A 17,557-nucleotide genomic window follows, 5' to 3' on the forward strand; every position below is an offset into this window, starting at 1 on the left:
AGCAGGAATGAGAGAAAGCCAGGAGACTAAGAACTCTTATTGAGGAAAAACAACTAAGGGAAGCAAAAAAACCCCAAAAAAACAAAACTTGACCATTCATTGTTTCATAATTATGTGGCCAGCTTATCTGGCAGAGATCAGATTTGTTTTGGTTTTTTTTTTTAATCTTTTTCATATATTGCCAGACCATATTAAAGAAAAATCCAGATTTGCTTGGAAAAACAAATCAGTTTATTTGTACATGTGAAAAATGCACATAAAAAATTAGTATTAGTCTTGTAAAGTCCTTGGTACTGGAAGAACTGCCATTTAAGTTTTATTTTTATTTTATCAGGTTATCAAAAAGGCAAAAACAGACAAAAATGAGGGGAGATCCATGGAAAGATAAGGAACTCTTCAGGTACAAATTTTCATAAATATAAACAAAAATTCACAAAATTACTTTGAATACTAAATAAATATCTACTTAAAGTCAGCCAGTATTGGTACAGTACCTGAAATAATATGCCATTATACACATTCATGTGTAGTGTTGAAAACCAGATGCTCCCCAAAACATGTTTAACAGGCATTTGCACAGCTTCTGAAACTGTACTAGAGGAGAATATTTTATCTTGTCAATAAAGACCTACATACCACAAACGCCTCTAGAAATAGAGAGAAATCACAAGATATAAGAAGAAAAAGATAAGGAAAGGTATTCCAGGTAGATAAACCTGAGCACATGAATGTTTGGAAAAGAGTGTACAAAAACCTGTGTAAACTAGTACTGTATTCAATATACAAATCAAAAGTGTATGAAACGCTGAACAAAAACTGTAGCAAAAGAAATCCTTCCTACAGTCTCCTGAGTGCTTGACAATATTAAAAATGAGAATATAGTGCAGGCCCGGTTCCGCAATGGTGGAACGGTCTTTATTGCTTTATGAAGAGCAAGTGGCTGTTCTTCAGCATGATTTTAGGCTTCTCATTCATGAAGATGTTTGCAAGGGGTAGTTAGGTGTCCACAATGTCAGATGCGTGACCTTTTGGCTGGAGGAGTGTAGTAGTCCATATTGCTGTGTGAGATGTGCAGTCCAAGTTTCTGAGCCTGGCTGAAGAAGAAAGTCTGAAGCCTTGCTCCAGCTTTAGCTTCATTAGTGTGGTGAGGGTTGTACTCAAAACAGTTTGAGAACATGAGCTCAATGTCATTGATAAATTCAGCTGTTGGAGCAAACACATGAAAACAAGGCTCAGTACACTGATTAATGCAAAATAATCAGCACAGAAAAACCTTTAAGATAGATTCTGATAAGGAATATTTAAAAAATAAATTGAGAGTGGGATAAGGTAGAGAGGCATGCTTAGAAACATGGAAAGATTATTGTCATATACAGCCTATCCTGGGTTGGAATTAATTTAGCACACAACAATTTTCTGCCTTTCCCAACAATAAATCAATCTTACTTAAATGAGAAAATGATTTTATTTTCTAATTTGTTGAAAAGGCCCATAAAAAATGGCAGGCTGAAACAGCTTCGCCACATGTGCACAGAGAATTAAGCTGTGTCCCTCCTCCCAGTCTTACTACCACTGCTGCTCTGGCCATCCTCTGGTTCATGTGAACTGCTTCACTCCCAGAGTGGGTGCATTTGTCTAGCAGCCCACACAGTCTGCTGCTGTCTTCAGCTGCCTAGTGCACCATTGGGATGCGTGGTGCTTCTGATCCAACAGGCTGGCAACTACATGAGATCTGCAGGCCCACCCCCTACCCTCAACAGGTGGATGGTATATATTGCCTCTGCATGCCCAACAGGGCAACTGAAACAAACGTGATGTTAACAAATAAACTATACATAATGTATGATTATTTTCTCTTTTATACAATCCCACTCCAGACAAAATGTGCCTTGTTGATCAGGAGGGATAGAGGGAAGTCTCCCTCAGCACTACTTTTCTGACCAAGGATGGCAGCAATTTTCCCTCTGTACCTCCTTAGGAGCCAGTATTATCACTTCTGCAGCACATCAAAGTCTTAGACAAGGGAAGAAAACTCAATTTCCTCTACGATGGTGAAGTAGCCTGAGCCAAAGGGCTAGCCAGACAGAGCAATTATTTGTAGGGCAGCATGAACAAATGGCATAAAACATGAGTAAAGAAATGAAAATTCCCACAACTTACAAGCTAACTTGTATTCACATTTGTTCACTTTTTCACGGATAACATTCAAGGCAATAGGTTTTTTGATGATATCATAGTAGTCTGGAACCTATAAAAAAAAAAAAAGTAATCTCTCAATATTTTGATTAATTTGACTATCCTTTTAATATAACAAGATAACAAACATTATAATCACTTGCAGACACGAATGTGGCCTAATAAGTCAGAATAGGAATCCTGCATTTACAATAGTCAGTGTGCTGCGGACAGCAGGCAAATATTTGCTGACCTAATGGTTATTTATTTTTACCATTTTTGATCTATACACTATGTAACAATACTAATAGCTTTGTTAGCAGGCAGTAACCACTTAGCAGGTTCAACACTTTTAGAGGCCGATGCAATAAAACACACTCAGCCTAGCTCACAGTTTAACCCAGCAGTTGGAAGCATTAGACTAATACCCAATGTAATAAGGGGATTAGCGCATCCAAAAGCGTAACTAATAGCACTTATTACACGTAAATGCGATGTAGATAAGATGTATTAGCTATTAACCCCAATGCAAAAAATCGCCATGTACCCGATGTGCACTTTTAAGAACATGGTAAATCTAATGCCAGCCCCGGGTACTGGTGTAAAGTCTTGCCACACATCAAGGACTCAACTAAAAACCAAAAATTACTGCTTTTCTGTGGATCCTTCTACTTAATATCATCGTGATACTAAGATCTACTCCTTGCGATGACTAAAAATTATTTAAAAAATGAAAGGCTTGATGAAAAAAAAAAATGTTTGAATGCACAATATTCATGCTCTAGGCTGTGTATATTGTGTGTGCATATTGTGCCGGTAATCTGCCATACTATTGTTGAACCCACCTTGTGTAAAAAACTTTAATCCCAACTTTGAAATTTCTATTGTAGAGCAATCCCTCTTAATGAGTTATCTTAAAAAAATTTTAAGAGAGGAAAGTGGAAGTTTCATATGCAATGTTGTTATACAGGTACCATTCAGGTTACCCACATAAATTTATTATAATCATCAACATACCACCATCCACCCATATATTAAATTGCTTTTTCTCATAAAAAATATTATTGCTGTGAAAAATGTTTGCTGATCTCAATGCGTCTCAGCAAAATGGTTACAATTCTTAATTATAATGCCAAAACCTCTTAGTCACTCATCTATGTTCTTAGCTGTTAATTGATCCCACTTATTTTTACCGCTCAGAATTGGGACTTATGAGCGGTAAAATGAGTGGGATCAACTAACAGCTAAGTATATCGATGAGTGACTAAGAGGTTTTGGCATTATAATTAAGAATTGTAACCATTTTGCTATCCCTATCCTAACTACCCTGTTTTTTTTGGTTTCACCTTTTGCTCCTGCCAAGGAACAGGAGCAAGTTGCAGCGCCAGCACCCTGCCGACGCATGATCCCCCGGCACAGCAGCAAATGGCTGCTGTGCCTAGTGCCTCTAGCCCCACCCAGCGGACCACCCCGCCCCCCGAACTGCCTCATTTTAAAGCCCCGGCACTTACACGCATCCCAGACTTTACGTGTGTGGCCGGGCCCGTTTGAAAATTGGCCCGGCGCGTTAAAACCCCAGGATTTACATGTGCCGGGGTTTTAAAATCTACCCCTATATGGGTGGATGGTGGTATGTTGATGATTATAATAAATTTATGTGGGTAACCTGGATGATACCTATATAACAACATTGCATATGAAACTACCACCTTCCTCTCAAAATTCTTTTAAGATAACTCGTTAAGAGGGATTCCTCTAAAACAGAAATTTCAAAGTTGGGATTAAAGTTTTTTTACACAAGGTGGTTTCATGTGGGTTCGACAATGGTGTGACATTTTGGTTATACCTGCATGTTTGGTTTAGGGTTGTTTGGTTTGCTAAATTATCTGCAGCAGGATGTTTGTACTGAGTGTCCGTTTTCCTAATATGCACGCAGCACATCTCCTGGGCGCCCAATGCTTTTGAGTGCTAGGAATGCACAATTTATCCCTAGCGCATCCCATAATATTGTATCGCGTGCCCAGGAGAGGTAGATATGCGCGTGTTGAAAAACAGTCTCCCAGTCTGGACACATGTTTTTACGTGTGTGATACTGCATTGGCCCTGAAGTATGTAGGGCACCATGACCCTAGTAAACCAGGATAGACAATTTAAATAAACACTAAAAAAAAATTCCAGCTTAAATGGAGCCCCCCCCCCCCCAATATATTCTCTTCCTGATCCATGTGTTATATTCCATAGGAGCCTTTTGGTTATCTAATAGCTTGTATACCCTTGGCTAATAGCCCATGTGATCAAATACTACAGCTCTTGTGAATAATGAGGCTTCTACAAGGACTATATTGAGTGGGAGAATCCCTGACCATCTCAACTGGAGAAAAAGGAGGAAAAATACAGGGAGTTTCCTCCTCTGTGCTGCTATACTAGGGAGAAACTGAACAGCCATTGAATTGTCACTGTATTTTCATTTCATTACTTTTGTTCCCATTCTTGTTGCCTAGTTAGAATGTCCGAAGTCATGTGGTTATGTCATGCATTGTAGTACTCACAAGGATTGGAATCCATTTAGCGACATGCACCACCATTCACTAACACTTGGATTACTATGGCAAAAGTGGCCAACTCTGGTTCTCAAGAGTCAGTCTGATTTTCGGAATATTCACAATGAATATGCATGACAGAGATCTGCCTACACTGCTTCCAATGTATGCAACTATATCTTATGCATATTTATTACAGATATACTGAAAACCAGGCCTGTTTGTGGCTCTTGGGGACTGGAGTTGGCCACCCCTGTATTATGAATTACTCTGATCTATATAGACAGCCCTCAATACTTGGTAAGACTTTTGACGCCTTACATTCCAGCATGCAGTTTGCATTCTGTTGACAAAGAGTTATTGATGGTGCCGCCTGTAAACATATCTGCATGAGACATGTAACCAAGCATACTCAGTAATTGGTCTGACATTGTGGAATGCTGCTCTTTTGGCTATCCACTATATTACCGATTACTGAGATTTCCATTAAAAATTAAAGGCTTTATGTTTTCAGCAAGCTTTCACCTCGAGTTATTAAGTTTAGCGGGGCAGTATCAATCTATTACCTGAATTCCTTGTGTGTTATGTTTATGAATATTTTAGTATAATTGTAGTTTTGTTCCGGTTATGTTTGTACAATTAATCTGTGTTTAAACATATTACAAAGTTTGATGTTTTAATTTGTGATCCACCTAAGATGACTGGCTTTCATATTTTTTCGCAGAAAGGGTGATGGATGCATGAAATGCCTTCCCAAAAGACGTGGTGGTCAAAAACAATAAGAATTCAAAGGGGATAAACACAGAGGATTCCTTAATGGCTAGAGGATGGAAATTAAAAAAGGGTATACCTATGGTAGCTTTAGGTGTAACATTTCTGAAGGAAGGTAATCTGCACAGAAAGGCAATTACAATTCTTAACAGCTTCCTGGGCAGACTGGATTGTCCATTTGGGTCTTTGTCTACCATCATTTACTATATTATTATAGGTGGAATATAAAAACTTAAATATGTAGAGTCAGCAGTTCCACAAACAGAGGAAAATTGAACACTGTGGCCTCGTTTTCTTTCAACCCAACCAATTAAATATATAACAGTTGTTTCATATCATAAAGTAATGTCATAAGAACATAAGAAATTGCCATGCTGGGTCAGTCCAAGGGTCCATCAAGTCCAGCATCCTGTTTCCAACAGAGGCCAAACCAGGTCACAAGAACCTGACAAGTATCCAAACACTAAGATCATCCCATACTACTGATGCCAGTAATAGCAGAGGCCATTCCCTAAATCAGCTTGATTAAAGGCAGTTAATGGACTTCTCCTCCAAGAACTTATCCAAACCTTTTTTAAACACAGCTACACTAACTGCACTAACCACATCCTCTGGCAACAAATTCCAGAGCTTAATTGTGCACTGAGTGAAAAAGTTCTTAGATTGGTCTTAAATGTGCTACTTGCTAACTTCGTGGAATGCCCCCTAGTCCTTCTATTATCCGAAAGTGTAAATAACCGATTCACATCTACTGAACAGCCCTAACCTCTTCAGCCTTTCCTCTTAGGAGAGTTGTTCCATCCCCTTTATCATTTTGGTCACCCTTCTCTGTACCTTCTCCATCGCAACTATATCTTTTTTGAGATGCAGTGACCAGAATAGTACACAGTTTTCAAGGTGCGGTCTCACTATGGAGCAATACAGAGGCATTATGACATTTTCCGTTTTGTTATCCATTCCCTTTTTAATTCCTAACATTCCGTTGCTTTTTTGTCTGCTGCAGCACACTGAGCCGACGATTTCAAAGTATTATCCACTATGATGCCTAGATCTTTTTCCTGGGTGGTAGCTCTTAATATGGAAACCTAGCATCGTGAATTACAGCAAGGGCTATTTTTCCCTATATGCAACACCTTGCACTTGTCCACGTTAAATTTCATCTGCCATTTGGATGCCCAATCTTCCAGTCTCGCAAGGTGACTGGCTCACAGGGGACAGTAACTTTTAAACTGGCGTGCAGGTGCATATGTGCGTTAGCCTGTGCTTAGGGATGTGGCCATTTTATAACATACACCTGTAAATGCGCAAATGTTATAAAATAGATTGACTATGTCACAATTTTAAGTGGTGCACCCCCTCGTGTGCAAATGCCGCTTCTACCATGAAAGTGGGGGATTTTAGTAGAGATGCATATCGACGCCATTTCCAGTTTTCCTAGTTTACCCAGTAAAGGCATAGAACTTCCAAACCACTCTAGTTTATTAGCATCCCATTTTCCCTGTTAGCCCCTACCTTCAAAACCCTGCCAATCTATTTTTCTTTATTACTTACATGTCCTCCAGAGCAGAAGTAAAGTTATGTGGCAGGGGACCCTGGCATGTGCCTGTGCATGTAAGTATTTACGTGCAATATTGAAATTGAAATCCAGTAACACCCATGTCTCGCTCGTTTTTCAGAACTTTTCATTTCTACATGTAGTGGGAGATATGCGCGTTTGTGGGCACCTTTTAAAATCTACTCGGTATGTGCTGGCCTGACATTCGCGTATCACTTTGTGTTGATGCGTGCCAGGCTTTTAAAATTCGCCTTTAACTGTCTGATTTACTAAGGCTTTTCTCCCATTCTGTCTCTATAGGAAACACCTTGATGAATCAGGCCCTAAATATGTTAATGTTAATTTCCTTGCATGCTCGGAACCTAGGTATAATTATGGAGTCCTCTCATACTTTGGCAATATATTAATTCCTTAAACAAATCTTCCTTTTTCTAAAAGTGCATGCTTTGTTCTGTGAAGCCATTTCTTTGCTCTTCTGATTTTCTTGGTATTGCACAAGCTATGGTTCTCTCATCTTTAGACTATTGCAATTCTATCTACCTAGGGTTACCTGCATCCTCTACTAAATCTTTACAATTAATCCAAAATTTGGTGGCACGCCTAGTGACAGGTACCCCAATTCACGAGCAAATTTCTCCAGTTCTGGCTACTTTGCATTAGCTTTCTGTGGCTAGTCGCATTCTCTTTAAAGTGTTATGCCTAGTCTTCAAAGTGCTTCATAACCTTGCTCCACAATGTATTGTTTCTGCTTTTCAGAAGTATCACTCTTTAAGGGCATTGTACTCTGCTTCACAAAATCTCTTGGAAATACCATAAGTCCATTAAACTTGCTATGCAAGCACCAAGAGCATTTTAAAAACAGCCCAGTCACATGCATATCTCCTGATACACGTGGAAGTGCCGAGCTCGGTAAAAGGGGCGGGCTGGGGGAGGGGTCTGGCTGGGCCAGTGGCCATTAGGCCCTGTCCAGGGAAGCGTGCAGGAACTTACTACTGCTCAAAGGAGTAGGTAAGTTCAAAAATAAAAAAAAATAGGTTAGGGTAGGTTTTGGAGTCGGGGGAGGAGAGGGGAAATGAGAGGAAAATTAGGCAGGGGGGATAGGAAAGTTCTCTCCCAGTCCGTTCCTTAATTGGAGCAGAGTGGGGGGGAACTGGGATAGGCCTGATCGCATCGCCGCATGTTTTTTACTAAAACTCCCACCTTTTGCATGCTCGAGTTGCAACCCACCTGCACATGCACGCGCCAATATAAAAATCGGGAGCGCATGTGTACGTGGGTATCATATTTTATAACATGCACATGGCGACACACACATGTTATAAAATCGCCATGTCCATGTTTTAAAATCTACCCTTTCTTCAGCTGGTCGCTAAACCAGGACAAAGTTAAGTGCATTAAATTATTGCAGATTTTAGGGCAAATTTTTCTGTGCCTTGACGTTGGGGGGGGGGAGGAGAAAGCCCTTGATGTTTTTTTCCTTAGGAAAAGATTAGGTAATCTGTTAGGTTACAAACCTTTATTTTTTTCAAAAATGATTTTGTTTTAAAGATATATTTATGTAGCTTTTTTCTTTTTAAACATACCCTGATGTAACCATTTGGGCTTAAAATATCACTAAAAATTACCATATTTTAACATGGCATGAAGAAAAGTTTATTTAATGGAGTAAAAATAATTTAATTAAATGGGAATTTTTAAAATCATGCTTAGAAAGTCAAATATATTATATACTGTACTTTGTATGTATGCTATTATCCTGTCTAATACTGTTTATGTCTATTGTAATCTGCTGAGATCTGTGGATTGGCTGGCTATACATTTTATAAAATAAATAAATAAATTACAAATTTGGTAATCTGCTGTGAACAATGCTCCATTGTTCGCAGTGGGTTTCAATAAAAATTTCCATAATTAAAACACAAACATATGTACATTGGTTATAGAAAGTATATACCCCCATAAATTTATGACATACCTGCATTTAAATTACATTTTCCGCTCATCAGCATATCATACTCCACACCTTTTAGAGTCAAAAATGTTTTATTGTGATAAAACTGCATATACATATCAAACCCCCCCCCCCCCCCCAAAAAAAAAACCAAACAAACCATGAAGTCTCACAATTGGATAAGTCGGCACCCCTAAGTCAATACTTGATGAAGCACCTTTTGCAGAAATTACATCTGTGAGTCTGTTGGGACAGGTCGCCACCAACTTTGCACATCTAGAAAATCATACACCGATACACAAATCACATTACACCACAACAGACGGAGAACCTAAAAAATAGGCCATAGAGGCCACAGGCTTAATCACTAAGAAGAAAAAGGAATATAGAAAACCTGTTAAACTGCATTAGACTACCTTACCCATATTACTAACTGATGCAAATAACCTAGGCACAATCTACCTCTGAATCTCTCGCTTAGAATCTACAAGTGCTCTTAAATAGGAGGGTTCCCAAAATACATATTTCATCTCATTAAATATCACAATACATTTTCAAGGATATTGGATAACACATGCAGCTCCTAAAGAGACAGCCTTGGGTCACATGGCAAGAAACATCTTTCTGTGCTAGCTAGATCTAACAAGATTAGGAAAAACCCAGTTTGACTTTTAAATAATGCTTGACAATTGTGAAAATATAACCAAAATATATTGTGATCTTGAAGAAAAAAATACCACAAGCAGAATAGCTCTGCTGGACACCTCTTCCTCAGATTTCTCAAAAAAATCTTGATACATCAAGACTGCGGAAATTAAAATATCTTATTAATCGGAGGAATACAAGACACAGAAATTCACAAAACCTCCTTCAAATAAACTTTCAAGAGTTCCAAAGAAGAAAAATGTCATTACAGGAAAATTTAATACACAAAAATGTAAAGATCTAGCAGAATTTTCCCAATGTTCTACTCTTTGATGTAACATCATTTGATTTTTTTATATTTGCTTGAACCTCCTTAATTTATATACCCAAGGTCTCCAACAAGGTTGTTTTATTTTCGCATGCAGGCACCTTTTTATCCTGAGTATGAAATTTAGAATATATATCTATAGTAAGAGTTACTAAAGAGGAAACTGATTTTTCAAGGATGGTCATTGCAGACCAAAGGCTGTCCAAAATCACTACTGGAGGTTTATTCAAAGATCTCACCTTTAAGGCAGCTAACACATCTGAAATCTTCAATGGGCCAACCATAGCCTTCTGAGAGGATTGAGGACAAACTCCTTCCTTTCCAGATGCTATTTGGGGGGGGGGGGGGGTAGCTACTTCACTTAGCTCTTGGGCAAGGTGAATGTCTTGCTCCATTTCCAAAATGGCTCTTCCACGTACAGAATCAGATGGGGAGATACTAAATGACACGGCAGAGTTGCCCTGAGATTCACACAGCTCTAGTGACTTCTACTTTGCCAAAAGAAAACTGTAGGAAACTTGCGTCACTGAGCTGTTTTCAGGGCTGAGATAGTAATCACCAGCAAGCTGGTGGTTAGTGAAGTTAGTGTACCTGGGTTTTAAAAAAGGTTTGGATAAATTCTTGGAGGAGAAGTCAATTAACTGCTATTAATCAAGTTGATTTAGGGAATGACCTCTGCTGCTACTGGCATCAATAGCATGGGATCTTCTTAGTTTTTGGGTACTTGCCAGGTACTTGTGGCCTGGATTGGCCACTGTTGGAAACAGGATGCTGGGCTTGATAGACCCTTGGTCTGACCCAGTATGGCAATTTCTTATGTTATGAGTCGATTACTCTCTACATCCTACTCTGAGCAGTCAATCCAATTATCCTGGGCCGCCCTTGGCTGCAAAAGCACCAACCCAACGATTGGACCATACTCAAACTGGCCCACTGGGGGTCGGTCTGGTCTGCTTTTCCTCCTGTCTTGCCCCTGTTGCTCCATTTCCCATTACTATTGTCGCTGCACAGACGGGGCTACCATCCCAATATGCAGACTAATTTGGATGTGTTCTCCAACCTACAGATGGAGACATTGCCTCCTCACTGCTCCTATGATTGCGAGATCGACCTTCTTCCAGGCAAAGACCCTCTATGGGGCAGGGTGTATCTGCTCTCGGGACCGGAAACAAGGCTATGAGTAACTATATCCAGGAAAATCTTGCCAAAGGCTTTATTCATATATCATCCTTACCTGCTGGTGCAGGTTTCTTCTTCGAAGTGAAAAATGATGGAATGCTACGATCCTGTATAGACTAAAGATGCCTGATTGCTAGCAACAAAAAGGATCACTACCATTTGCCACTGATATCCAAGCTGTTTGATAGACTAGAGGGAGTGTGAGACTTCAAAGAGGTAAAAACTCACAATAAAACTTTAAAAAATATATCCAAAGTAGAAAGCCTGTGAGAGAGTCGGTTGGACCATTGGATGATCAAGGGATTAAAGGGGCACTTACAGAAAATAATGCCACCACGGAAAGTTTACACAATTTATCACTTCGGTGTTTACTGAAGAGGATGTTGGAGAGATATCTATTCTGGAGGTTTTCATGGGTGATGATTCAGGTGAACTAAACTAAATCACAGTGAACCTGGAAGATGTTGTAGGTCTGATTGACAAACTGAAGAGTAGTAAATCACCTGGGCTGATGGTATACACCCCAGGGTTCTAAAAACTGAAAAATGAAATTTCAGACCAATTTCAATTAATTTGTAACCTATCATTAAAACCATCTGATGTACCTGAAAACTGGAAGATGGCCAATATAACCCCTATATTTAAAAAGAGATCCAGAGGTGATCGGGTAAACTATAGACCAGTGAGCCTGACTTCAGTGCTGGGAAAAATCATGGAAACAGTTATAAAGAATAAAATCACAAAACATTTGGATAGACATGGCTTGATGGGACATGGCCAACATTTATTTATTTATTATTTAATGCTTTTATATACCGACATTTGTTTGACACATCACATTGGTTTACAGTATAACTTAGGAAGGAGGAAAGGGAAATTACATCATAACAAATTGAGTAACTGAGTCTTAATAGTAACAATAAGTAACAACTATGTAGTTAAGTGGCAGGAAGGAAGTAGGAACGTAAGAGATCAGGAGCAGATAGGAACAAATAACTATAAAATTGTGACTGTAAGGTGCAGGGGGGTATTATTTACAGGAAGGTGTTGAGGGGGGAAGAAATTGAGTGTTTGAGGGCAGGAGAGAGGGGGGTTATTGGTAGGCTTGCTTGAAGAGCCATGTTTTCAGTTTTTTTTTTTTTAAGGTTTGAGTGTTGGGTTCAAGCCTTAAGTCAAGGGGCACTGTGTTCCAGAGGGCAGGGCATGCAAGGGAAAAAGCACGTTCTTTTGTGGAGCTGAGGTTAGTGAGTTTAGGGAAGGATATGGGTAGAGTGCAGTTATTGGCAGATCTTGTGGATCTTTGGGGGGGTTGGAAATGGAAGGAGGTGTTGAACCAGTTCATATGTTGGTTGTGTAGGGTTTTGTGTACTAGGGAGAGCCTTTTAAAGTGAATTCTGAGTTGTATAGGGAGCCAGTGTAGATTTTTTAGAACAGAGATGATGTGTTCGGTTTTTTGTGTGTGTTTGTGAGGATTCGGGCGGTGGCATTTTGGAGCATTTGTAGGGGCTTTAGTGAGGTTGCTGGGAGACTTAAAAATAGGAAATTGCAATAGTCTATTTTGGATAATATGAATGCCTGGAGGACTGTTCTGAAGTCCTATAGATGAAGGAGGGTTCTGATATTTTTTTCGTACGTTGAGTTTGTAAAAGCTGTCTTTTACGGTTGTGTTTATGAAGTTTTTAAGGTTTAATTCATTGTCTATTATGACACCAAGGTTTCTGACCTCTTTTGTGAGGGGGGGGGGGGAAGTGTTTGTTGGAGGGAGGTTTCGGTGATGCTTAAATCAGTTGATTTGTGGTTTATTAGGAGAAATTCCGTTTTGTTGGTGTTGAGTGCTAGTTGCATTTGGTTGAGGAGTTGCTTGACGGAGGAGAGGTGATTGTCCCAGAGCTGTAGGGCTTTGGGAATGGAGTCAGGGATGGGAATAAGGATTTGGACGTCATCTGCATATATGAAAAAGGTGAGTCCTAGGTCGGTTAAGAGTTTACATAGGGGGAGCATATAGATATGGAAGAGAGTGGATGAAAGAGAGGAGCCTTGAGGGAAGCCTTGCGTGAGTTTGATGGGCTTGGATTCGGTCTTACCAATTTTAACTTTGTACTGCCTGTTTTCTAGGGATGAGATGAACCATTGTAGTGCAATACCAGTTAGACCAATTTTGATTAGTCAGTCAATGAGGATGTTGTGGTTAATGGTGTCAAGGTTGCGGAGATGTCCAGCATAACTAGGATGAAGGACTGACATGGCTTTAACCCAAGGGAAGTCTTGCTTCACAAATTTCCTATACTTTTTTGAAGGCATGAATAAACATGTGGACAAAGGTAGATGTGGTGTATTTGGATTTTAAGAAGGCATTCGACAAAGTCCTGCATGAAAGGATTCTAAGAAAACTAAAAAGTCATGGGATAGGAGGTGATGTCCTTTTGTGGATTGCAAGCTGGTTAAAAGACAGGAAACAGAGAGTAGGATTAAATGGTCAGTTTTCACTGCGGAAAAAGGTAAACAGTGGAGATGGAGCAGCTTTTCAACAGGAACAGAAGGAGGGCCGACAGTCACTCGGCGGTGCGTAGTTCGGAAGGAGGTGTCTTTGAGGGATACTGGTGAGACATTAGAGTTGGGGCATCCCAGGAGAGAGGTTCCAATAGTAACAAAAGTAGCTGAAGTGCCTATAATTAAAAACTCACCTGAGGGAGAGAGAGGAGGAAACGCTTGCTTTGGACCATCTACATTGCCTTGGAACTACTGGGTGAGGAGAAATCCCGGCACAAATTGATTATTTTACCTCTAATTCTCAGCGGGTGAGGAGAAAATCCCGGCCCCATACCGAGGTCGCTGCGCTCTGATGTCATCGGGGGGAGGGACCAGGAGGTCTAAAACCGGCCCCCCCTGTGGCGAGAACTCAGGGAGAGGAGGAGGAAAAACTTGCTTCAGACCGTCTACATTGCCTTGGAACTACTGGGTGAGGAGAAATCCCGGCACAAATTGATTATTTTACCTCTAATTCTCAGTGGGTGAGAAGAAAATCCTGGCTCCATACCGAGGTCGCTGCGCTCTGATGTCATCGGGGGAGGGACCAGTAGATCTAAAACCGGCCCCCCCCTGCGGTGCGCAGATGCCGCCGGCGCACGGCTTTCTTTGATTTTGACTTTTCTTGACTTTATTATTGCTTGTTGGCGCTATTTTTGTGGATACTTCTCCTGGAATTTGGCCCCTAGTAAGTAATTACTATTCTTTTTTTTCCATCTTCTCATACTCCCACCCAAGAGATACTAGATTGAAAATAACCAACAGAGATAAACGTAAAGTAAAGAGAATCTGGTCTCTATTTCTTTAAATATTACCTTAAATTGACATGCCTCACACCAAGAGAAAGCCTCGAATTTGGGAGGCTATGTCTTTGTCTCCCTTACCTGGACCAACACAGCCTTAGATTTCCTTGTTCTTTATGGCTGCAGCAGAAGTGGTACTGGAGGAGAAGGCCGCAGTTGAGCTAATAATTCCTGAGCGAGAAACTAACTCTCAGGCCGAAGCCATCTCACTGAGCCCCAGAGCTCCCAATACCCCCTCTCCCCACCCCTTTCTTTGTTAAAAAAATATTGATAACCCTCTTTTAGTTGAAGAAAGTTTTTAGAAACTAATATTCACCATATAGCAGGGTTGGGAAACGGGGACCAAGCTGCAGGGGGAGATAAGGAGGCTATGCCTGTGTTAGAAATAATTATGCCTACAAAGGCAACAGAAATTACCATGGATACATTGTGGGCTGCAATTAAGTCTCTGGAAACTGCAATTATAAAACTAATATTAATGTAAACTCGCAACAGAAAGTATTAGATTTGGAAAATTCAGTATCTCAATATAACAACAAAATGCGAGCTCATGAAGAGAGGTTAGAAAAAGTTGAGACCTTATAGAATAATTTAGTCAAGACAGAATTATCTAATTTTAAGAAATTAGAATATATAGATAATAATTTAAAATATGTTAACCTAAGGATTTTAAATTTTCCATTTCAGAAATTGATCCCCCCCTAGGGAAATGTTTAGTGAATATTTACAGCACATCCTTAAAATGCCATCTCAATCTTTTCCTGCTATGGCAAAAATTTATTATCTACCCAAAAAAACAGGGGTAAGAGACACGCAACCAGAGTTATCCATGAATGTTTCTGAAATATTAGAAACTACTCTAGACACTGATATATCGATAAGAGCATCGATGTTAGTATCATTTATGTTCCCTACTGAAAGAGATACTGTGTTACGTCTATTTTTGAGACATAGGATGGAAAAATTTCATGGGCAACAGATCTGAGAAGATTTATCCAGGCAAGAATTCCTTAAATTAAAATCTGAAGTTCTTGCTAGGGGTGCCAGATTTATGTTAAGGTACCCCTGTAAATGTGAGATAAGGCTTAAGGAACATAAATATGTTATTTATGAAGTAAAGTGTTTGCAGGCATTTCTTGAATCTCACCTCCTTAATGCAGAGATTGGATAGAGAGCATAAGTAAAATATTGCTGTTATCTCTGGTTTTGAAAAGGGAGAAGTTCTTATCTCCTTTTTCTTGATTTCGTTTATATCGCTCATATACCCCTACCATACCAGATGACCTAGCGTTCAACAAAGCCACGGAGCTGGCCATCTATTTCAAGAGAAAAATAGTTAATCTCATAAAGCCACTTTCCGCCTCTCACTTGGGAACCCCCCCTTCTTTCACTACATCTCCTAATCGAAACCCCATTCTAGAATCCTTCGAGACTTTGTCTTCTCTGGAAATTGAAAACATCCTCAAGATGCTCAAACCCTCCTCACACCCGTTGGACCCAATACCCTCCAACCTTCTTCTCTCCATCCCAAACATTATTTCAAAACCTTTAGCAGATATCATTAACCGCTCTTTGACACAAGGGTGGGTACCAGACCAACTAAAACTAGCCATTCTTAAACCCTTACTAAAAAAAACCCCAACCTTCCGACTACTGACCCTGAAACTTCCGACCTATGCTTAACCTACCTCTGATCTCCAAAATTATGGAAAAAATAGTAAACAAACAACTCTCAGAATACCTGGAGGAGAACAATATTCTTTCCCCATTCCAGTTTGGATTCCGCAAAACTTTAAATACAGAAGCCCTTCTAACCTCGCTGTCGGACACCATCCTCCTAAACCTGGAAAAAAAACAGCCTTACCTCCTAGTACTACTCTACCTATCTGCGGCATTTGATACCGTCAATCATTCCATTCTTTTAGAGCGTCTATCAGACATTGGTATCCAAGGAGTGGCATTCAGTTGGTTTAAATCTTTCCTTGACAATAGATTTTACAAGGTTAGGATCAACAATAAAGAATCACACCCCATCAGATCAAACCTGGGAGTTCCTCAAGGTTCATCCCTCTCTCCTACCCTTTTTAATATTTACCTGCTCCCACTTTGCCAATTACTTTCTAACTTAAAATTAACGTATTACCTATACGTGGATGATGTCCAGATTCTTCTCCCAATCACAGATTCTCTTCAAAAAACCTGGTCCCACTGGAATAATTGTCTGCAATTGATCAATAGTCTTCTCACTAGCCTAAACCTGATCCTCAATACAAATAAGACCGAAATCCTCATCATATCACCGGATGAAAACCACGTTCTCCTCAACTCCCCAAGCGCTTCACAATTCGCTAAAACAGCTATCAATCACTCCTTTTCTGTCAGAGATTTAGAGGTTCGGCTCGACAACCAATTCAATCTTAAATCATTTGTCCATAACACCACTAAAAAATGCTTCTTTAAATTACAAGTACTTAAAAAACTGAAACCTCTCCTGCATTTTCGAGACTTCCGTCTGGTGCTGCAATCCATTATCCTCTCTAAAATAGACTATTGCAATTCCCTCCTGCTAGGTCTCCCTGCGTTAATTATCAAACCTCTGCAGATGGTCCAGAATGCTGCCGCTAGGATACTTACCAACTCAAACAAAAGAGACCATATCTCTCCCATCCTTCAGTCACTTCACTGGCTACCCATCAAATTTAGGATCTCTTTCAAAGTTCTCATGATGATCCACAAGGACATCCATAACATCGCCCCTCTCAAGCTCAGCAACCAATTCCGTCCGCACACTTCAGACAGACCAGTTAGAAAAGAGCGTACAAAGGCTCCCTGTATGCCCCCCCTGCTAAATCTTCTCTACGAAAGCGAGCGTTATCAACAGCAGGGCCCACTCTATGGAACACTCTTCCACCAGATCTCCGTCAAGAACTTTGCCCTCAAACTTTCAAGAAATATCTAAAAACTTGGCTTTTCAGTCAAGCCTTCCCCGGAAACCCAAGCTCACTCTGACGCCGTTCTAAGGACATGGACTAAGGCGCGTGGTTAAATGGGCACGCCGCACTCTCTACCCAGCCCTCCCAGGCC

The 17,557-nt window shown here is 40.1% G+C and overlaps 1 protein-coding gene across 2 annotated transcripts in view; it reads right to left on the reverse strand.

Moving 5' to 3' along the window:
• Positions 1 to 208: 208 nt before the first annotated feature.
• Positions 209 to 17,557, reverse strand: part of BAZ1A (bromodomain adjacent to zinc finger domain 1A) — a 514,327-nt gene continuing 496,978 nt past the window's right edge. For both annotated transcript variants that reach the window (XM_029598945.1, XM_029598944.1), the window contains 2 exons: positions 2,161 to 2,248; positions 209 to 1,203 (listed from right to left, as the gene is read on the reverse strand). In XM_029598945.1, coding sequence (XP_029454805.1) covers positions 1,013 to 1,203; positions 2,161 to 2,248 — 279 coding nt within the window. In that variant the 3' untranslated portion in view covers positions 209 to 1,012. The remainder of the gene's footprint in view (positions 1,204 to 2,160; positions 2,249 to 17,557) is intronic.

The sequence above is a fragment of the Rhinatrema bivittatum genome, chromosome 4 (assembly GCF_901001135.1).
Source record: "Rhinatrema bivittatum chromosome 4, aRhiBiv1.1, whole genome shotgun sequence".
Taxonomy (NCBI): domain Eukaryota; kingdom Metazoa; phylum Chordata; class Amphibia; order Gymnophiona; family Rhinatrematidae; genus Rhinatrema; species Rhinatrema bivittatum.